The sequence below is a fragment of the Macrobrachium rosenbergii genome, chromosome 38 (assembly GCF_040412425.1).
Source record: "Macrobrachium rosenbergii isolate ZJJX-2024 chromosome 38, ASM4041242v1, whole genome shotgun sequence".
Classification (NCBI taxonomy): Eukaryota; Metazoa; Arthropoda; class Malacostraca; order Decapoda; family Palaemonidae; genus Macrobrachium; species Macrobrachium rosenbergii.
Genome location: NC_089778.1, coordinates 1,326,105 through 1,349,534, shown reverse-complemented (window position 1 = coordinate 1,349,534; position 23,430 = coordinate 1,326,105). Strand labels below are relative to the sequence as shown.

General features: G+C 38.5%; 1 protein-coding gene across 1 annotated transcript; it reads right to left on the bottom strand.

Annotated features, from left to right (window-relative positions):
• Positions 1-13,863: 13,863 nt before the first annotated feature.
• Positions 13,864-14,352, bottom strand: LOC136825566 (prothoracicostatic peptide-like). The gene has a single exon (XM_067082152.1). The coding sequence runs from the start codon at positions 14,350-14,352 to the stop codon at positions 13,864-13,866; it is 489 nt and encodes a 162-aa protein (XP_066938253.1).
• Positions 14,353-23,430: the final 9,078 nt, after the last annotated feature.

The following is a 23,430-nucleotide window of genomic DNA, read 5'->3' as shown; positions in this document are numbered from 1 at the left end:
ATATACACCATATGTTAAGAAATTCAACTTAAGAAGTCTCTGACAACCGCTTAGAGATGGGAGATGGCCAAATTGGTGCTATATTCAAAATTTGGACAAACTGAGCCTAAACTATGAGATCTATAAGATGAACCCCACTGATGGGGACCGTGCCCATGTAGGTGTTGCAATAATTATTGCTAAAACATTGCAACATTTTATTGTTCCCTGAACACGCAGCTTCAAGCAATTGCTATCCGGGCTATTTTTGACCATGAAATCATAATCTGCTCTCTTTAAATGGCATAAATTCTAAGGCCCCAACCAGGCTAATCTGGAAAAAGATAAGAAAACTAAGTGGCAACTACGTTCCATCGCCAACGCCTTGTCTGAAAATCTATGGAGACCTTGTCACCAAGCCTGATGAAGTTGCTGAAAAACTGGGTGAGCATTTCTCTGAAGTGTCGAATTCTAGGAACTATTCAACTCAGTTTCAGAATATTAGGAATTTGACCATTTCCCTTTATTTAAATTCTCGAAATGGTGAATCTTATAATGCCAAGTTAGCTTGAAGGGAATTAAGGGATGCTCCATCATCATCTGAATCGACATCCCCCGGGATTGATAACATTCTTTATAGCGTGCTCAAAAACCTTCCAGATTCTGCTAAATCTTATCTGCTGAAAATCTTGAACAAAATATGGGAAACTGGTTTTCTTCCCCCATCTTGGAAGATTGCAGTTGTTGTCCTCATTTAAAAGTAGATGAATGGGCCTCATCTGTAGGCTTTAAATTTCTCATAGATAAAACTCAAGCAACCATATTTTATAAAAATAAAAAGTGGAAAAAAGGGGAAGAAATAGATTTAAAAATCAGAAACCATTGTATACCAATTGGCCAAACAGCAAAATTTTTGGGATTAGTATTCGATACTCACTTGAACTGGAAAGCCCACATAATATATGTAAAATCAAAATGTAAAAGAGCGTTAAATCTAATAAAAAAACTGTTGAACACTACTTGGGGAGCCGACAGACATACCCTTACTGTACTGTATAAAGCAACAGTTCTATCATTGATTATGGAAGTGAAGTATACGGCTCAGCATCTGACGCAGCGCTGAAAAAGTTAGACCGTTCACAATGAAGGCCTTAGAATATGCTCGGGAGCCTTAAGATCATCACCAAAATCATCGTTACAAGTTGAATGTGGTGAACTGCCTTTGTCTCTCCATAGAGAGCTGGTAACAATGAAAAGTGCTTTAAGAATTCAAACTAGTGATTCCCCAACAAAAAATTATTTGAATTAAGAGATGTATTTATAAACAACCATCCACCACCTTTCCCAATTAGAGCTAGAAGACTGTTTGAGTCGCTGAATATAAATATACAAGTGCCTTTAATAGTAAGATCACCTTCTCCCTGGACAATGAATAAAATAAGAATTTGTACACAACTGAAATATTTATCAAAAAGTTGCTCATATACACCAGAACACCATAGACAACATACAGCAGAGCATATAAGCCGAAAAGGTCCACATTACGTAATATATACAGGTGGATCTAAATCAGAACACGGAGTAGGATATGCTGCAGTGTCCCAAGACAAAACTTATCAGTTCTCTCTTCCTAATAATGCTTCTGTATTTACAGCAGAATTGTATGGAATTGCATCAGCTATAAAAATACTTAAAGAAACATCATTCAATAATTATGTAATTTTCAGTGATTCAAGAAGCGCTATAGAAGCTATTCAGAGTTACAAATCAAAAAATAATATAGTACAACAAATTAAATTATTTTTCCACAACTCATGTAATAATGGGAAAAATGTAGAAATACGTTGGATCCCTGCCCATGTAGGGATCAAAGGAAATGAAGATGCAGACAAAGCAGCCCACGTGACAAGATCAAATGTGAATATCCCTGTTACTGATTATGTAACACATAAAATTGCGTATTATAAATAAATGGCAATATAAATGGAATGAAGAACCTGAAAGTAATAAATTAAAACAAATAAAACCTAATGTTAAAAAATGGAGTTCATTATAGCAGAGAGACACGCACAAGTAATAATCCAACATGTCTCAGAATAGGCCATACTCACCTGACACAGGAGCACTTAATGAGTAGCCCATATGGCCCGGCTCCCGAGTACTTAGAGTGAAGGGTGATAATAATGGTCAGACATGTGTTATGTGTGTCCAAAGTATGACCAACAGTGAATGTCAACTTTTGGAAATAAATCAATGGAGGAAATTTTATCAGAATCTTTTCCATTTTCAGTCGTTCCAATTTTGAGGAACTGTAATTTAATTAATAAAACATAAAAATAAGTAAATAATAAAAGCACGAAAACCCTTTTAGCATTTGCCGAATAAAAAAAGGCAAAATTTTTAAATATTACTTAACTTATATTCTGAATTTTAATATACCTTTTTAGTGTGTATGTAAGGAAGCATAAGTAACTGTATTTATTGTACGTATGTGTTTCAGTATGATAGCATGTGCCTATGTGCAGTTTTTAATTTCATTTTAATTCATTCACCATCGTACTGAATGATCTACTTGGCCCTAGTGCTTGGCCTCAGGGCCAGCCCTATGAGAGCTGAAAGTCAGCTCAGTGGTCTGGTTAAACTACTTTAATAATAATAATAACAACGTTGTCCCCATTACACTATGACACTACTTGGCGTTTCGCTATTATTAAGCGGCTTCATGACATCGGAATTCATGGTAATATGTTAAATTACATCAGCTCATTTGGAAGTGATAAGTATATTAAAGTTAGAACTGAAAATAACTTGTCTAATGGTTTTGAGCTGGAGGAATGCGTCCCACAAGGCAGTGTACTGACTGTCACCTTATTTGCTGTGGCCATAAACAGCATTGTTGAATGTGTCTCCCCTCCAGTAAAGGCATCTTTTTTTGTAGATGCCCTTGCTATATATGTCACTAGTTATGGTGCTATTGCAGCTTGTAATTTCTTGCAAAAGTCAGTTAATGCAATCAGCAATTGAGCTGACAATGGCTTTCGATTCTCCCCTTCCAAAACTGTGTAAGAGGTGAAGTTTTTAGGGATGATTTTTTATAAGAAGCTAACATGGGCTAATCATATTGACTCCTTGAAAATTAAGGTAAAGAAATCCCTTAACATTTTAAAAGTATTCTCAGGTTTTAACTGGGGCGCTGATAAGAGGTCACTTTTACAGTTATATGACTCATTATGTAAATCCAAGCTTGAGTATGTTGCCAAGTCTACTCTTCAGCAAGGACAAACAAACTTAAAAAGTTAGATGTAGTTCATCATGCTGGTCTAAGAATAAGCTCTGGTGCACTGAAGACACCACCAGTTGAAAGCTTGTGTACCGACACTGAAGAGCTCCCTCTAGATTTATGTCAAGAGGAACTGGGACTGAGGTGTATGATCAAATTAAGAGGTTCCCCTGAAAGCCTTGCAGCTTCCACTCTTAACGAATAAGATTCACATCAGTTTGCAGACGCTAAAGCATCCAAACCTTTTCATGCAAGAATTAATGCTGCATTTGACAATGTGTCTATTAAAACCCAAAAATTAAGGCAATATGTTGCCTCCGTGGTTGACTCCAGAACCGTTGGTCCGTCAGAAAGCTGCTGTTAAAAAATCAGTTAATATCCAGGAAGTGAAGGCTCGTTTTCTTGATTATGACCAAATACTGTACTTTGGGTTCTGTTAAACTGTTCACTGATGGATCAAAGACGTCAAGTGGTGTTGGTTGTGCAGTTGTTCGGGGTAATAACTCATATGCGGGTTGGCTATCTAATAATGCCTCTATTTTTAAACCTGAGTTAACTGCATTAGCTAAACGTCTTGAGACTGTTTCTACTCTACAGGGTAATACTTTTACCATATACTAAGATTCCTATAGTGCACTCATGGCCATTAAGCAATATAACCCTAAACATCCAGTTATTCAGTATATTGAAGAATGGTTGTATAGGCTTGCTTCCAAATTCAAATTAATACATTTTTGCTGGGTCCCTGTTCATGTACGCATTTTAGGTACCGAACTTGCTGACCAACAAGCAAGAGATGTCTTTACTAAAGATGACATTCTATTCCGCCATATTCCTGCTACCAATATGAAATGGACTATTCGATCATATATCAAAAATAGATGGCAAGCACGTTGGTCTTCTCCCCTTCTGGCCAACTACAGAAAGTACAAGAAGATCAGACAAAGTACTGAACATTGGCCATCTGGATTCCAACAAAACTGTAGGGTAGAAATTGTACTCTGTCGTCTGAGAATTGGTCAGACTCAATTGACCCACAGATTCCTTTTAGAGGGGAGGGAAGGGGAACTGCACTAGTCTGTGTACAGTGCGACTTTCCTCTTACTGTGGAAACCATGTTGTTACATTGCCGTAGGTATGCTGCAGCGCGGCAAAGACATGGGTTAGTGGGCAGGGATATGGCAGAACTGCTTGCTCCTGATGTAGTTGTTAATAACGTGGTTGCATTCCTTACAGACATTAACCTCTATAATGAAACTTAATATTGACCTCTTGGAATATCGCAAAGTGTAGTATGAACCTCTATAATGAAATTCATTATTGACCTCTTGATACATTGCCAAGTGCGGTATGCACACTTTTGCAGTTTTGTATATAAGCATGTTTATGGATATTTTTTTTTTTTTTTACTTTTTTACATTGTAAAGGTTATATGCATATCCTAAATGCAAAGTTATAATTTCTTATGGGGAATATCAGTTTTTGCCAAATGTCAATTTGCACCATAGTTTTAAAATCATTCTTTTATTCTATTTATTTAATTTATAAATTCATTGCCATGCTCAGACAAAATTCATTATAGCACTCGGATTCCAGTGCTTGGCTTCAAGCCTAAATTTCATATTCTATTCGTCATCCGCATAGTTTCCTATGAGAATACTGAACCTACTGTATATTTGGTACAGCATATCATCATATCTTATATCCATCTGTTTTGAGTTATATTGTAAGAAATGAATAAACTGTGAGCATGACCAATCATATTGAGTTCGTTTTGTTTGACAGAATCTCCACAAAAACTCGGTATTGACAATAAATGTCATTACTCGTGCACAGACTGAACCCGAGAAAACAAAACTCCAATTTCCATGATTTGCTAAGGGAAAGAAGTCAGTGTGTGGTTGCAGCCATTGTGAACACAGAAACTGCAGTAGACATATTGATGTCTACACTGCTCTCTATTTTGTAGATCTGGTGCTTTTCGAATAGAGGCTGATTATTCTGGTGATTTTCGGACGTTGGAATTTTCTTTATTAGGTCTTAGGTTTAGTTTTTGGGCAAGTTTCGAAAATATTTAGCTGGGCGAATTCCATCGCCATTCCGCTACTTATAACCTGGGCTCTATTTCTTGGGCATTGGTTACTTGACTGAGCTCCACAACTGAAGAAGGTTGCTAGGTTGGCTTCTCTGTGGGTGTTCCACGGGTAAATGTTGAAGTCTCCATGGTACATCTTTCTATCAAGTTGTATTTCAGTTACATTCTCTGTTATCACTTCCATTCAAGGCTTTATTCGACGACGTGTTTGCCCAAGGGTTCTGCTCGTTCAGAAGGCTTTGTCATGTTTTCGTTAGTTTTGCCATGCCAGACCTCCTCGTCCTGTTGGTCAAGAGAAATCCTCTTAGCCAGTGAGTAGTAGTTATTTTTTCCTAAATAATTTAGGGTCACCAGGGCATTCTGTGGCTAGAACGACTACTGTACTTGCTTCCAATTATTGCGTTGTTCTTGGATAAACGTGGGGTTGTGGCTGCTATCTTTGGAGTGATACTTCTCAGCACAATTGCTGCACAGACTAATTAAACTTTATCATTTCTTAATAACAGCACTTAAAACACTAACTTTTCTGAATAAAAAAATTGAATGAAGAAACAAGGTCAGTTATTGTTAACTGTCTTCATTAAAATAAGTGTTACTTGGACGTTAGTTCAAAAACATATTTATAATAGTATATGATTGACCATGATTTCCGCCCCTCATCGATACTGGAGAAGAAGCAAGTGACCAAGAGTGAGTCCGGGGGAAAGGGACAGTCTCATACTTTCGGTGTTGAAGTCATGGCTACGGCGACGGATGTAACATGAGAGAGGTATCAAGTTTTCCTTCAGTGTGCTGTATCTCAGAGGGGAGGGTGCAGGTATTCTGCGTCTCTAATACCAGCTCCTCTCCCTCTAACATGCTGAGTGCTGATACCTGCAGTGACAAAGCTCTGCCAGTAGGAATGTAGTCTAACCGTCTGATGCCCCTGGCATAAGGACACTTGACCTGGGAATATATTTCCTCTCCGGGTGGCACTAGCTAGACCAAGAGATTTCGGATCTCAAGCAACTGTAGAATCATCATGGCATCGTGGTTCGAATTGGGCTTTTACTTTCATAAAGACATAGCATGTGAAAAAAAGAAGTTAAGTGTACCTTAGTGTAACCAGACCACTGAAGGAGCTGATTAACAGCTCTCCTAGAGAGGGCTAGCCCAAAGGATTAGACTTATTTCATGTGGCTAAGAACCAACTGGTTACCTAGCAACGGGACCTACAGCTTATTGTGGAATCTGAACCACATTATACCGAGAAATGAATGTGTATCACCAGAAATAAATTCCCCTAATTCTTCACTGGCCGGCCGGAGATTCGAACATGGGCTCAGCAGTGTGCTAACCGAGAACTATATCGACCTGTCCAACGAAGAACTGACATAACATGTGGGTATTGGAATACCTTTCATAGCAATGGGAAATCACGAGGATCATTTCTTGCAGTCGATACATTTGTTAAGTCAGAAGTCTAATCTCTTTACTGGTTTTGCACGCAACTGTGACTACAGTACATATTGCCTTATGCAACTTATGAGCTGAAATTTCCCAGACTGTTTGTTTTCAAAAAGGCGCGAGTCTTTTGGTCAGACCAATGGGCGCATGATTCCCTGCTTCCAGAATATTTAGTGAATTGCCCTTCGAATTAAATCATGCTGAAAGACTTGACAGCTTTCTGAAAACGACTGTGACATTTCAAGCGCCCCCTTTTCTCCCCAGTTGGTGACACTTTCTCCCCACCAGTGAAGGTAGAAGCTTCTTCACTGAGGAAGTGTACCCAGAGTGTGAAGAAACAAAATTCAAGGGGCCTCCATGGCTGTCTGCAGTACGTGGTGAAGGTGGATGTAACCCGATGAGTCTGTTCTTTTTCTAATCTGATCAGGATTAGTTATGTCATTAGTAAATGGATTATGCTGAAATGCGTTCTCTCTCTCTCTCTCTCTCTCTCTGTGAAATAACGAAGCAATATATTCTTATTACCTTTAATGGAGATCTCGACTTGTCTTCAGGGAAGGCAAAAGGAGGAGGAGGAGGAGGAGGAGGAGGAGGAGGAGGAGGAGGAGGAGGAGGAGGAGGAGGAGGAGGAGGAGGAGGAGGAGGAGGAGGAGGCGACGTTATCATCTTCATTTTTATTTTGAAGGCTCTTCTTTCTTTCAGCCCTCACGTGGGATACAGTTCATAGTTTTTTCGGTTTTTAATAACGTGACCTCAGCAACCTTTTCTCAGCAACCTTGAATATTTTGCCTTTCATTTCATCTCGACTGTCTTCATTTTTAGCCTCGATTTATATTTTAGTTTGAGTCGATTAGTCAAGGGGTACCTTGGACTCTTAAATGTATGGTGATGAAATGTTGATTTCAGTGGACAAGTGATTCCCATCGTGAGTTTTATGAAGAAGGCTGCCAGGGTCAGATCCACTTCACTTCCCCCGTTTGTCAAGATCATTCTTGTCAAGATCTTGTCTGGACAGTTTTCGAAGTCATGAGGAGGAGGAGGGGGAGGAGGAGGAGGAGGAGGGGACAGGTACTTCAAGCACAAACGGTGTTTCTCTTTCATGTGCAAGGCCTTTGGAAAACCCATTAGGTGCTTTCTATAAGTCGTAAGTTTTGGAAATAAATATATTTTGATTTTTTTTTTTTTTTAGTTCGTGGCAGTTAAACGCTTAGATGTAACTCCGTACCGTAAGTAGCATGGACATGTTTGCAAAAGGTTCGTATGAAATTGAAGGCAGTGATAATATGTTAAAGAAGAGAAAAACTTTTCTTTTTCAGACCAATGGAGAGACGAGCTACCTTTCGCGAGGTGATACCCGGCATCCTGCGAATCCTGTGAGCTGAATGTTCCACTGAAATGGATTCACATAACTTGATGTACAGTAGCTGCCGGTTGTCACCCATTCAACTATTGACCAAGGTAAGTGAAATATCCTAAAACATTTCTACTCTATGAAAGGTTTTGTAGACGATTTTTCTTTTGGTGGTTAGCTGGACTGGACTGGTGGTTAGACTGGAAGTTGTTGTTATAAGCTTTTCACTTTTCAAGAGGGAGGTTGATTCTTCATTGGAATGGATTTGACCAGACTCTTCAAGGCAGCCAAGTAAGTACCCACATTCAGCCATTTCAGTAATGTTGTCTATGGCTTGATTTTTTGAAAACGATAGTCTTTCTCCTCGTTGGTCTTTCTTTTTTTTCCTCAGAATCGGCTGCAAGAAGAGAGATTAGAGGGTCCATATTCTTTTCCATTCAGTGATGGGAGGTGTGTGTACTTAAGCTTTCTATTTTGGGGTACATCAACCTTCCTTTTGGATTAGTTTGTTAGCACAGGAAATAGAGGAGATTAAGTGGAGGAGGGGGAGGAGGAGGAGGATGAGAACTCCATGAAGGTCAGGGATTTGAATTGAGGTTCAAGTTGAGGCTATCCTCCTTCCGCTTTCCAGGGCTTGCAAGCAGAGTGCCTGTCTTGGCTTGTAAGGGACCACAAGGCGGTCCTACGGGCACACGTGTGTGTGAGTCAGCCATCGGACAAAACAGGACGACAAGCGTCCCGCTCTCTCTCTCTCTCCCTCCCATGCGTCAGAGGCGACCGCTCGAAGGAACGCAACTTCTACCATACAATATTCCTGTCCATTTTTCTCTAACCATTGTTGTCTTGATTCATGTACAATCACCACTACTTGCATTGCTATGCAAGCATTCCGATCATGTACTCATAATGTTCCACCGAATCTTCTGTATCAAACTGCATGAATGTTTCTGTTTGTGAAGACGCCAAACGTCTCGCCATTTCACATATATTATGCTACTGCATTGTATTCATTAATCTGTCTCGAATCTCATGCAAATGTCCATATGTGGAATTTCCTGGCCTTTCCATTGATATATGTTTTATCACTGTACGTTTATTATGTCTCTCACAATCTCCATCTGTTTGTCTGTCGACAAACGCAGATGTCCGAAACATAATCTCTGTTTTGCCCTGTCTGTGTGTAGAAACTACATTGCGGCTTGTACCAGCCAATAACAACTTCGAAGATTCTGGACATTCATTCAGTAAGGAACCAGTAATAAACTAGACAACACCCAGCCAGTATGTGGCTCAATACCCTCCTTACAGGCCCCTTGATCTGTAGAAAACAGAATGGGATTCGAAATTTCTGCTATTCCTGAAACGGACGAATTGAATTGAATTGAATATAGAACTTAGGCCGAAGGCCAAGCACTGGGACCTGATGAGACGAAACGAGAAGTTGGGAGTATAGTATATTCGTCTGTGTTAGAGATGTCTGATGAAGTGAGGAGATGACGAGATGAAAGGATTGATGGACAGATGGTGGCCAAGGACGACCGATAGGATCCTGTACTGTAGCCGTCGGCATAAGGCGAGGCGAGTGCTTGGAAAGGCAATTTCGATGTTGTGGCCAAATGGGGGAACAAGAAGGAAAAAGTTTTCATAAAGCTCCTTCAGTGACCTTCCTTGAAGAAGCATAGAAGTAAAGGGGCTAAACTTGGTGGTATATATATTGGGGTTTTGTCAGGAATGCAAATGATATTTCACTTTTTTCGCTGGAAAGGAATTGAGTTAACTTCAGTATCCAAAACAGTATTTTCACGTATCGTGATATGCAACTCTGGGCCCGTAGTGCAGTGGTCATGCTTGAAACGCCAAAAATATCTCATCCTTCAGATACAACTCAATTAGGATCCTTCAGATATGACTCAGTTCGGTCAATGGTCATTTTTATTGAGATAGGAGTGCCGACCAAGTTGAGTCTATAATCCGTGATTATAGATTCAACTGAGAGATCTGGTTATGCATTTTTTCGATTTTCCCCGACATGGTAGATCGTCCTTGGGTCATTAGTGGGAAAATGGATACCTACTGGTATATTGCTCGTGCTAAAGCACTAAGAAACCTGCCAATTAAACTTGAATGGAAAGGAGTCGCCGGGTGTTGATCATTACTACTGATAGGGTGTGGTTCCAGGCTCCATTTACTCAAGTTATATTTGAGTAGTTGAGTGCATAACGAGATTTCTCATATTTAAGGAAGGTGTTACTTTGAGAATATTCAGAGCAAATTTGCTGTGTTACACACAAGATATGAGTTTTAGCATCTCGTTGTATCCCCCCAAAATTTCATTCTCTTTCAGCAAAGGCCTTCCTGAGAACCTGGGATTTGATGATGATGATGACACAAGATGAAGAATGTTGGCGCCCAACAACGGAGCAGACCCAAGTTAGGGGATCATAATATCTGTGACGATTTACTCCTGTTGTAGACACTCATATTTATGATAGACTTGTCGCAGTTTTCTGAGTTTTCCTTTCACCTTTTAACCTCGGTATGTAGCTGTCGTTAAAGTCGTGGTGATGGCATGTGTATATAAAATGACTTAATAAGGTGACTAACGTATAAGCGAAGAGGAACTCTTATTGCTAGCATTCCTTAGGGCAGCATAATTTGGCTACAAATCAAAGTTGACACAAACAGAATATGTGTTTGTTTAGGTATTGACTTCGTAGCTGGCGACGTCATTTCGGCTAAACTTAAGAAGCATCTCTTCATTTGGACGCCATTTTAGACTTTAAAAATCCCAAACTTATTACTTGAAGATGTCAAGTTCTGAAACTGTTTCGGGGCATTGAATCATAATTATGCAAATTCTGAGTCAACTTCTGTGTGACAGAGCAGCTTTTGTAACAAAGTAGTTCCACTGACAGTTAAATTAGGGGATGAAGTTAGTCATCCTGCCCTAAGAATTGAAGGTCTGGAAATTTAAGACCAAAACTCTGATATAAACCTTTTGTCTTCTATGAAGCCTTTGTTACAGTGAAGGTCTAGAGTGCTTTAATATTATGATCAACATTATAATTTCAAACGAGTTTCTGCAGTCTGAACGGAATTAAAGTGAAAACTTAAAGACTGATCAAATGCTCACTGATCTCGCGCAAAACTTGTTGAAAGCCAATTCAAGTCAGGGGAGAGAGAAGTTGGTGGATTGTCTAAGGGCTAAATTGTGTGGCTTTAGTTCGTCCATGATATTATTAGCCTTGGCACAGAAAATGATTCATACCCACAAAACTGGTCCAAAAGTAGGCATTTCACATGGGAAAATAACATCATTTTGAATTAATGACTCTAGGAATTAAGAAATTAATGAAGTAAATTGTCGAAAAAGAACGAGTGTAAATCTGAACGTGAAAGAAAGGCGACGTCTGATGAGTGGAAGGGCATGAGGAAGCTTCGTTGGGTGTCTTTCCTTTGACAGTCAGCAGTGTCCCTTGGCGGGTTCTTTAAGAGTGTATAGTGGTGCTTCTTCAGCTGTATCAGCGTTATTCACCAAGAGTGATTTTTTCATGGAATATCTTTCACAGGAAACTGAATTTCATGTGTTTTGATGGTTACCGCCTTTCTTTCCCACTCGAGCAAAAATAACTTGATTTGGAAAGCTCTCACTTTGTTCAGGATTTTGACCATTCTGAAACATATTAAGGAAACTAAGTTCAAAAACAGTTCAGAAAATAATTTAGCATTAATCTAGTTTACTTAGAGGTGAACTAGTAAAGCACAGTCATTAAACTAGTTTCTCAGAGCAAGCCTAAGTACATTCTTAGAGAAGTGTTTTCACTTATTTAATCGTCAGTGAATAGGGTGTGTCTGGATTTCTAAGACAGGCTTCTCAAAGCAATTATTGTTTTATTTTTTTATTAACTTAATAAAGGGAGTCAAAGAGTTTTGGTTTATCAGCTCCATCGAGGTTGACAGTCCTCTTGCAGGTAGGAAAATGTCGCCATCATCATCATTTATGTCAGCCTTTCCCTTGAACTTGTTAGACGTGAAAGGATGGGGTTGTCTCCCTTACTCTCTATTTGGTGCACTTTCCAGCTCATTCCCTATCTCTTCTTTTCTGCTACTTCCTCATTTCCTTCTTCTTTCAATAACTGTTCCTTATCTTGCCTTCTCATGCGTCCCAGACAGTCTCAGTCCATTCTATTCTACAACCTCTGGGCATCACTTGAATGGACATCTTTCAACTGCACATTTGCTACCAATCTTCCTCACTATACCTTTGTCAGCATCCATGTGTCCACAGGACTGAGTTATTTATACAAGCCTTATGAATGCATCATAAATCCTTGCTTGTCTGATAAGAGGGTCTCTTGACAGCAATCTTTTCCCATTTCATCAATACAGGGCTCTTCTCGTCGTTACTAACCTCTCAAGACTCCTCCTTGACAGTCCAGTGTCCCCAAGGTAACAGAAATGTTTTACCTCTTGTGACGACAATAAGTTGTCCCTATTGCTGTGCTTATACATCATCATGAAGAGTCCCTTTCTTGCATATTTTGCAGTCATGAGCATCTCTGGTCTTACCGTCTGTTACTGAGTACACAGTACTACATTCGCACGGCTACCTTCTTGGCTGAACCTTTTCACTTGCTTGGCTTTCATAAGATGTGCTGATTTTAACTTCCCCTCCTTTCCATTCCACTCTTCCACTTTTCAAACATTGTTACAATCTCTTCAAACAATGTTACAATCTCTTCATCTAACTCTGCCGTTAACACCCTTGCTACTTGCACATAGCAATTACCAGGGGCCACCCTTTCTGTATTTTCCTCCATCACTATGATAAACATCAAGTCTCAGGGGTGACCGACCCTTGGTGGAAACCAGCATTTACCTTTAATTCCGTGAACACACAAACCGATGTCTTCACTCTTGTTCTGTGGTGCACTAACTATGGTTAGCTCACCTAGACTCTTTGGTACCCTGTGACTTAGCAATGTCTTCCTAAAGTGTTTTGGTTTTCCAGAACCTCTCAAGATCTACAGATGTGTGGAACCCTGTATTGGGGCAGTGTTATCAGTGCACCTCACACGGTGTACTGTAGGCACTTAGCTGCATCCACTTTCATTTCTTTTACTATACCTCCGTTCATATTCTGTCTTTCCACCTTCTCCTAACAGTTGTGTTTTGCATGGTACGTTCCTGTTTTTGACTTCAGTAGCAATAAGCAGACTGATCATTATTGATTTCAACTTTGTTTCTCATATCCTTTACAAATGCTTATCATCTTCCTATTTTTTCAATTCTTCTGGTCCTTTCCATTTCTTTATCAGGTTTTCCTACACAGTACCTGCATTCTGGTCAGCTCTAAGTGACTGATTCACTAGTTGTTTTTAGGAAATTATTATTCCTGGTGGCCCTAGGAGATTTCCACTCTTCGTCTCAAAGGACCCCCTTCAATCTCTTTAATGATATATTCTCTGTTGGTGTCTCCATCACGTAACATCCTCTGGTTTATCTCATTTTTCTCAGGCAACATTCAAAACACTCCTCAAATATTCCATTGGACTTTTCATTTCGTTTTGTCTCTATTTTCATCTTTCCTCCGCCATTTTGCTCTTCTGAATTTATCTCTTTTCCTTCTGCTGTGTTGTTGATCTGATTCAATTCCCCCCATTTTCTTTGACCTTACTACCTACCTTTCGGTTTAGCCTCCCTTCTCTTTTCTTACTGCTTCAAGGCTGTCTTTTTCTCTCCTTTAGGCCTGTGTACGTCTTGAAATGTCTCTTTCTCTCCTTTAGGCCTGTGCACATCTTGAAATGTCTTTTTCCCTCCTAGCCTGTGCACATCTTGAAATGTCTTTTTCTCTCCTTTAGGCCTGTGTACATCTTGAAATGTCTCTTTCTCTCCTTTAGGCCTGCGCACATCTTGAAATGTCTTTTTCTCTCCTAGCCTGTGCACATCTTGAAATGTCTTTTTCTCTCCTTTAGGCCTGTGTACATCTTGAAATGTCTCTTTCTCTCCTTTAGGCCTGCGCACATCTTGAAATGTCTTTTTCTCTCCTAGCCTATGCACATCTTGAAATGTCTTTTTCTCTCCTTTACGGCTGTGCAAATCTTGAGATGTCTCTTCCTCTCCTTTAGGCCTATGTACATTTTGAAATGTCCTTTTCTCTCCTTTAGGTTGTTTACATCTTGAAATGTCTTTTTCTCTCATTTAGGCCTGTGCACATCTTGAAATGTCTTTTTCTCTCTTTTAGGCCTGTGTACATCTTGAAATGTCTTTTTCTCAACTTAAGGCCTGTGCATATTTTGAAATGTCTTTTTCTCTCCTTTAGGTCTGTGCATATCTTAAAATGTCTTTTTCTCTCTTGTAGGCCTGTGTACATCTTGAAATGTCTTTTTCTCTCCTTTAGGCCTGAGTGCATCTTGAAATGTCCTTTTCTCTCCTTTAGGCCTGTGCACATCTTGAAATGTCTTTTTCTCTCCTTTAGGCCTGTGTACATCTTGAAATGTCTTTTTCTCTCTTTTATGTACATCTTGAAATGTCTTTTCTCTCCTTTAGGCCTGTGTACATGACATCTTGAAATGTCTTTTTCTCTCCTTTAGTGCATCTTGAAATGTCCTTTTCTCTCTTTTAGGCCTGTGCACATCTTGAAATGTCTTTTTCTCTTTTAGGCCTCTGTACATCTTGAAATGTCTTTTTCTCTCTTTTAGGCTGTGTACATCTTGAAATGTCTTTTTTCTCTCCTTTAGGCCTGTGTACATCTTGAAATGTCTTTTTCTCTCCTTTAGGCCTGTGCACATCTTGAAATGTCTTTTTCTCTCCTTTAGGCCTGTGTACATCTTGAAATGTCTTTTTCTCTCTTTTAGGCCTGTGTACATCTTGAAATGTCTTTTTCTCTCCATTTGAAATGTCTTTTTCTCTCCTTTAGGCCTGTGTACATCTTGGCCTCTCCTTTAGGCCTGTACATCTTGAAATGTCTTTTTCTCTCCTTTAGGCCTGTGCATCTTGAAATGTCTTTTTCTCTTTACATCTTGAAATGTCTTTTTCTCTCTGAAAATGTCTTTTTCTCTTTTAGGCCTGTGTACATCTTGAAATGTCTTTTCTCTCTTTAGGCCTGTGTACATCTTGAAATGTCTTTTCTTTGTGTACATCTTGAAATGTCTTTTTCTCTCTTTTAGGCCTGTGTACATCTTGAAATGTCTTTTTCTCTCCTTTAGGCCTGTGCACATCTTGAAATGTCTTTTTCTCTCTTTTAGGCCTGTGTACATCTTGAAATGTCTTTTTCTCTCTTTTAGGCCTGTGTACATCTTGAAATGTCTTTTTCTCTCCTTTAGGCCTGTGTACATCTTGAAATGTCTTTTTCTCTCCTTTAGGCCTGTGTACATCTTGAAATGTCTTTTTCTCTCTTTTAGGCCTGTGTAATCTTGAAATGTCTTTTTCTCTCCTTTAGGCCTGTGTACATCTTGAAATGTCTTTCTCTCTTTTAGGCCTGTGTAATCTTGAAATGTCTTTTTCTGTTTCCTAGGCCTTTTCTCTCCTTTAGGCCTGTGTACATCTTGAAATGTCTTTTCTCTCTTTAGGCCTGTGGCCTGTGTCTTTTTCTCTCTTTAGGTCTGTGTACATCTTGAAATGTCCTTTTTCATCTTGAAATGTCTTTTTTTCTCTTTTAGGCCTGTGCACATCTTGAAATGTCTTTTTCTCTCCTTTAGGCCTGTGTACATCTTGAAATGTCTTTTTCTCTCCTTTAGGCCTGTGTACATCTTGAAATGTCTTTTCTCTCTCCTTTAGGCCTGTGCACTTTTCTCTCTTGTAGGCCTGTGTACATCTTGAAATGTCTTTTTCTCTCTTTTAGGCCTGTGTACATCTTGAAATGTCCTTTTCTCTCTTTAGGCCTGTGCACATCTTGAAATGTCTTTTCTCTCTCTTTAGGCCTCTGTGTCTTTTCTCTCTTGTAGGCCTGTGTACATCTTGAAATGTCTTTTTCTCTCTTTTAGGCCTGTGTACATCTCTGAAAATGTCTTTTCTCTCCTTTAGGCCTTTTGTCTTTTTCTCTCTTTAGGCCTGTGCACATCTTGAAATGTCTTGAAATGTCTTTTTCTTTTCTCCTTTTAGGCCTGTGTACATCTTGAAATGTCTTTTTCTCTTTAGGCCTGTGTACATCTTGAAATGTCTTTCTCTCATTTTAGGCCTTTTCTACATCTTGAAATGTCTTTTTCTCTCTTTTAGGTGTACATCTTGAAACATCTTTTTCTCTCCTTTAGGCCTGTGTACATCTTGAAATGTCTTTTTCTCCATTTAGGCCTGTGCATCTTGAAATGTCTTTTCTCTTTAGTGCATCTTGAAATGTCCTTTTCTTGAAACTCCTTTTTAGGCCTGTGTACATCTTGAAATGTCTTTTCTCTCCTTTTTTAGGCCTGTCTTTTCTCTCTTTAGTGCATCTTGAAATGTCTTTTTCTCTTTAGGCTTGTGTACATCTTGAAATGTCTTTTTCTCTCCTTTAGGCTGTGTACATCTTGAAATGTCTTTTCTCTCCTTTAGGCCTTGTACATCTTGAAATGTCTTTTTCTCTGGCCTGTGTACATCTTTTCTCTCCTTTAGAAATGTTTTCTCTCTCCTTTAGGTCTTTAGGCCTGTGTACATCTTGAAATGTCTTTTTCTCTCTTTAGGCCTGTGTACATCTTGAAATGTCTTTTTCTCTCCTTTAGGCCTTAGGTCCTGTGTACATCTTGAAATGTCTTTTCTCTCCTTTAGGCCTGTGTACATCTTGAAATGTCTTTTCTCTCCTTTAGGCCTGTGGTCTGTGTACATCTTGAAAATGTCTTTTTCTCCTCTTAGGTCTGTGTACATCTTGAAATGTCTTTTTCTCTCTTTTAGGTCTGTGTACATCTTGAAATGTCTTTTTCTCTCCTTTGAAATGTCTTTCTCTCCTTTAGGTCTGTGTACATCTTGAAATGTCTTTTCTCTCCTTTACATCTTGAAATGGCCTGTGTCTTTTCTCTTTAGGCATATCTTGAAATGTCTTTTTCTCTCCTTTAGGTCTGTGTACATCTTGAAAAATGTCTTTTTCTCTCCTTTAGGCCTGTGTATCTTCTTGAAATGTCTTTACATCTTGAGGTTCTCTCTTTTAGGTCTGTGTACATCTTGAAATGTCTTTTCTCTCTTTAGGCCTGTACATCTTGAAATGTCTTTTTCTGTCTTTTACATCTTGAAATGTCTTTTTCTCTCCTTTAGGCCTGTGTACATCTTGAAATGTCTTTTTCTCTCTTTTAGGCCTGTGTACATCTTGAAATGTCTTTTCTCTCACATCTTAAATGCCTTTTCTCTCCTTTAGGCCTGTGTACATCTTGAAATGTCTTTTTCTCTCCTTTCTTGAAATGTCTTTTTCTTTATCTTGAAATGTCTGTCTTTTATGTGTACATCTTGAAATGTCTTTTTCTCTCTTGTAGGCCTGTGTACATCTTGAAATGTCTTTTTCTCTCCTTTACATCATCTTGGTCTTTTCTCTCTGTAAATGTTTAGGCCTGTGTACATCTTGAAATGTCTTTTTCTCCTTTAGGCCTTTTTTTATGCTCTCTCTTTACATCTTGAAATGTCTTTTTCTCTTTTAGGTCTGTGCACATCTTGAAATGTCTTTTTCTCTCTTTAGGCCTGTGTACATCTTGAAATGTCTTTTTCTCTCTTTTAGGCCTGTGTACATCTTGAAATGTCTTTTCTCTCTTTTAGGCCTGTGTACATCTTGAAATGTCTTTTTCTCTCTTTTAGGCCTGTGTACATCTTGAAATGTCTTTTTCTCCTTGTAGGCCTGTGTACATCTTGAAATGTCTTTTTCTCTTTAGGCCTTGTACATCTTGCCTCTCCTTTTAGGCATCTTGTTGTGTACATCTTGAAATGTCTTTTTCTCTCCTTTAGGCCTGTGTACATCTTGAAATGTCTTTTCTCTCCTTTAGGCCTTGTACATCTTGAAATGTCTTTTTCTCTCTTTAGGCCTGTGTACATCTTGAAATGTCTTTTTCTCTTTTAGGCCTGTGTACATCTTGAAATGTCTTTTCTCTCTTTTAGGCCTGTGTACATCTTGAAATGTCTTTTTTTTCTCCTTTAGGCCTGTGTACATCTTGAAATGTCTTTTTCTCTCCTTTAGGCCTGTGTACATCTTGAAATGTCTTTTTCTCTCCTTTAGGCCTGTGTACATCTTGAAATGTCTTTTTCTCTCTTTTAGGCCTGTGTACATCTTAAAATGTCTTTTTCTCTCTTTTAGGTCTGTGTACATCTTGAAATGTCTTTTTCTCTCTTGTAGGCCTGTGTACATCTTGAAATGTCTTTTCTCTCTCCTTGAAATGTCTTTTTCTCTCCTTTAGGCCTGTGTACATCTTGAAATGTCTTTTTCTCTCTTTTAGGCCTGTGTACATCTTGAAATGTCTTTTTCTCCTTTAGGCCTGTGTACATCTTGAAATGTCTTTTTCTCTCCTTTAGGCCTGTGTACATCTTAAAATGTCTTTTTTCTTTCTCCTTTAGGCCTGTGTACATCTTGAAATGTCTTTTTCTCTCTTTAGGCCTGTGTACATCTTTGTCTTTTTTTCTCTCTTTAGGCCTGTGTACATCTTGAAATGTCTTTTCTCTCCTTGTAGAAATGCTCTGGTTGTACATCTTGAAATGTCTTTTTCTCTCTTTTAGGCCTGTGCACATCTTGAAATGTCTTTTCTCTCCTTTAGGCCTGTGCATATCTTGAAATGTCTTTTTCTCTCTTGTAGGCTGTGTACATCTTGAAATGTCTTTTTCTCTCCTTTAGGCCTGTGTACATCTTGAAATGTCTTTTCTCTCCTTTAGGCCTGTGTACATCTTGAAATGTCTTTTTCTCTTTAGGCCTTTATCTTGAAATGTCTTTTTCTCAACTTTAGTGTGCACATCTTGAAATGTCTTTTTCTCTTTAGGCCTGTGTACATCTTGAAATGTCTTTTTCTCTCTTTAGGCCTGTGTACATCTTGAAATGTCTTTTTCTCTCTCCTTTAGGCCTGTTGAAATGTCTTTTTCTCTCTTTTAGGTCTGTGCATCTTGAAATGTCTTTTCTCTCCTTTAGGTTTTACATCTTGAAATGTCTTTTCTCTCTTTTAGGCCTGTACATCTTGAAATGTCTTTTTCTCTCCTTTAGGCCTGTGTACTCTTGAAATGTCTTTTTCTCTTTTAGGCCTGTGTACATCTTGAAATGTCTTTTCTCTCTTGACATCTTGAAATGTCTTTTTCTCTCTTGTAGGCCTGTGTACATCTTGAAATGTCTTTTTCTCTCCTTTAGGTTGTTTACATCTTGAAATGTCTTTTTCTCTCATTTAGGCCTGTGCACATCTTGAAATGTCTTTTTCTCTCTTTTAGGCCTGTGTACATCTTGAAATGTCTTTTTCTCTTTTAGGCCTGTGTACATCTTGAAATGTCTTTTTCCTCTTTAGGCCTGTGTACATCTTGAAATGTCTTTTCTCTCTTTTAGGCCTGTGTACATCTTGAAATGTCTTTTTCTCCTTTAGGCCTGTGTACATCTTGAAATGTCTTTTTTCTCTCCTTTAGGCCTGTGTACATCTTGAAATGTCTTTTTCTCTCCTTTAATGCCTTTTTTCTTGAAATGTCTTTTTCTCCTTTAGGCCTGTGTACATCTTGAAATGTCTTTTTCTCTCCTTTAGGCCTGTGTACATCTTGAAATGTCTTTTTCTCTCCTTTAGGCCTGTGTACATCTTGAAATGTCTTTTTCTCTCCTTTAGGCCTGTGTACATCTTGAAATGTCTTTTTCTCTCCTTTAGGCCTGTGTACATCTTGAAATGTCTTTTTCTCTCCTTTAGGCCTGTGTACATCTTGAAATGTCTTTTTCTCTCCTTTAGGCCTGTGTACATCTTGAAATGTCTTTTTCTCTCTTGTAGGCCTGTGTACATCTTGAAATGTCTTTTTCTCCTGTAGGCCTGTGTACATCTTGAAATGTCTTTTTCTCTCTTTTAGGCCTGTGTACATCTTGAAATGTCTTTTTCTCTCCTTTAGGCCTGTGTACATCTTGAAATGTCTTTTTCTCTCTTTTAGGCCTGTGTACATCTTGAAATGTCTTTTTCTCTCCTTTAGGTCTGTGTACATCTTGAAATGTCTTTTCTCTCCTTTAGGTCTGTGTACATCTTGAAATGTCTTTTTCTCTCCTTTAGGCCTGTGTACATCTTGAAATGTCTTTTTCTCTCCTTTAGGTCTGTGTACATCTTGAAATGTCTTTTTCTCTCCTTTAGGCCTGTGTACATCTTGAAATGTCTTTTTCTCTCTTTAGGCCTGTGTACATCTTGAAATGTCCTTTTCTCTCCTTTAGGCCTGTGTACATCTTGAAATGTCTTTTTCTCTCTTGTAGGCCTGTGTACATCTTGAAATGTCTTTTTCTCTCTTTTAGGCCTGTGTACATCTTGAAATGTCTTTTTCTCTCCTTTAGGCCTGTGTACATCTTGAAATGTCTTTTTCTCTCTTGTAGGCCTGTGTACATCTTGAAATGTCTTTTTCTCTCCTTTAGGCCTGTGTACATCTTGAAATGTCTTTTTCTCTCTTTAGGCCTGTGTACATCTTGAAATGTCTTTTTCTCTCCTTTAGGCCTTTCTTGAAATGTCCTTTCTCTCTTTTAGGCCTGTGTACATCTTGAAATGTCTTTTCTCTCTTTAGGCTTGTGTACATCTTGAAATGTCTTTTTCTCTCTTTTAGGTCTGTGTACATCTTGAAATGTCTTTTTCTCTCTTTAGGCCTGTGTACATCTTGAAATGTCTTTTTCTCTCTTTAGGCTGTGTACATCTTGAAATGTCTTTTCTCTCCTTTAGGCCTGTGTACATCTTGAAATGTCTTTTTCTCTCTTTTTAGGCCTGTGTACATCTTGAAATGTCTTTTTCTCTCATCTTGAAATGTCTTTTCTCCTTTAGGCCTGTGTACATCTTGAAATGTCTTTTTCTCTCTTGTATGTCTTTGTCTTTTTCTCTTTTAGGCCTGTGTACATCTTGAAATGTCTTTTTTCTCTCCTGTGTACATCTTGAAATGTCTTTTTTCTCTCTTTAGGCCTGTGTACATCTTGAAATGTCTTTTTCTCTTTTTAGGCCTGTGGCCTGTGTCTTGAAATGTCTTTTCTCTCCTTTAGGCCTGTGTACATCTTGAAATGTTCTCTTTTAGGCTCTCATCTTGAAATGTCTTTTCTCTCTTTTATGTGTACATCTTGAAATGTCTTTTCTCTCTTTAGGCCTGTGTTCTTGAAATGTCTTTTTCTCTCCTTTTGTGCAGAATCTTGAAATGTCTTTTTTCTCTCTTTAGGCCTGTGTACATCTTGAAATGTCTTTTTCTCTCCTTTAGGCCTGTGTACATCTTGAAATGTCTTTTTCTCTCTTTTAGGCCTGTGTACATCTTGAAATGTCTTTTTCTCTCCTTTAGGCCTGTGTACATCTTGAAATGTCTTTTTCTCTCCTGTGTACATCTTGAAATGTCTTTTTCTCTCTTTTAATGGCCTGTGTACATCTTGAAATGTCTTTTTCTCTTTTAGGCCTGTGTACATCTTGAAATGTCTTTCTTTTCTCTTTTAGGCCTGTGTACATCTTGAAACGTCTTTTTCTCTCCTTAGGCCTGTGTACATCTTGAAATGTCTTTTTCTCTCCTTTAGGCCTGTGTACATCTTGAAATGTCCTTTTCTCTCCTTTAGGCCTCTGCACATCTAGAAATGTCTTTTTCTGTCTTGTAGGCCTGTGTACATCTTGAAATGTCTTTTCTCTCCTTTAGGTCTGTGTACATCTTGAAATGTCTTTTCTCTCCTTTAGGTCTGTGTACATCTTGAAATGTCTTTTCTCTCCTTAAGACTGAGTACATCTTGAAATGTCTTTTTCTCTCCTTTAGGCCTGTGCACATCTTGAAATGTCTTTTTCTCTTCTTTAGGCCTGTGCACATCTTGAAATATCTTTTTTTCTCCTTTAGGCCTATGTACAAATCTTTGTCTTTTCTTCTTTTAGGCCTGTGTACATCTTGAAATGTCTTTTTTCATCTTTTAGGTCTGTGTACATCTTGAAATGTCTTTTTCTCTCCTTTAGGCCTGTGTACATCTTGAAATGTCTTTTTCTCTCTTTTATGCCTGTGTACACCTTAAAATGTCTTTTTCTCTCTTTTAGGTCTGTGTACATCTTGAAATGTCTTTTTCTGTCCTTTAGGCCTGTGTACATCTTGAAATGTCTTTTTTCTCTCTTTATGCCTGTAGGTCTTTTTCTCTCTTTAGGCCTGTGTGTACATCTTGAAATGTCCTTTTCTGTCCTTTTAGGCCTCATCTTGAAATGTCCTTTTCTCTCCTTTAGGCCTGTGTACATCTTGAAATGTCTTTTTCTCTCTTTTATGCCTGTGTACACCTTAAAATGTCTTTTTCTCTCTTTTAGGTCTGTGTACATCTTGAAATGTCCTTTTCTGTCCTTTAGGCCTGTGTACATCTTGAAATAACTTTTTCTCTCCTTTAGGCTTGTGTACATCTTGAAATGTCTTTTTCTGTCTTGTAGGCTTGTGTACATCTTGAAATGTCTTTTTCTGTCTTGTAGGCTTGTGTACATCTTGAAATGTCTTTTTCTGTCTTGTAGGCTTGTGTACATCTTGAAATGTCTTTTTCTGTCTTGTAGGCTTGTGTACATCTTGAAATGTCTTTTTCTGTCTTGTAGGCTTGTGTACATCTTGAAATGTCTTTTTCTGTCTTGTAGGCCTGTGTACATCTTGAAATGTCTTTTTCTGTCTTGTAGGCTTGTGTGTACATCTTGAAATGTCTTTTTCTGTCTTGTAGGCTTGTGTACATCTTGAAATGTCTTTTTCTGTCTTGTAGGCTTGTGTACATCTTGAAATGTCTTTTCTGTCTGTCTTGTAGGCCTGTGTACATCTTGAAATGTCTTTTCTGTCTTGTAGGCCTGTGTACATCTTGAAATGTCTTTTTCTGTCTTGTAGGCTTGTGTACATCTTGAAATGTCTTTTTCTTGTCTTTGTAGGCTTGTGTACATCTTGAAATGTCTTTTCTCTCTTGTAGGCCTTGAAATGTCTTTTTTCTGTCTTGTCTTGAAATGTCTTTTTCTGTCTTGTAGGCTTGTGTACATCTTGAAATGTCTTTTTCTCTCCTTTAGGCCTGTGTATATCTTGAAATGTCTTTTTCTGTCTTGTAGGTTGTGTACATCTTGAAATGTCTTTTTCTGTCTTGTAGGCTTGTGTACATCTTGAAATGTCTTTTTCTCTCCTTTAGGCCTGTGTATATCTTGAAATGTCTTTTTCTCTCCTTTAGGCCTGTGTATA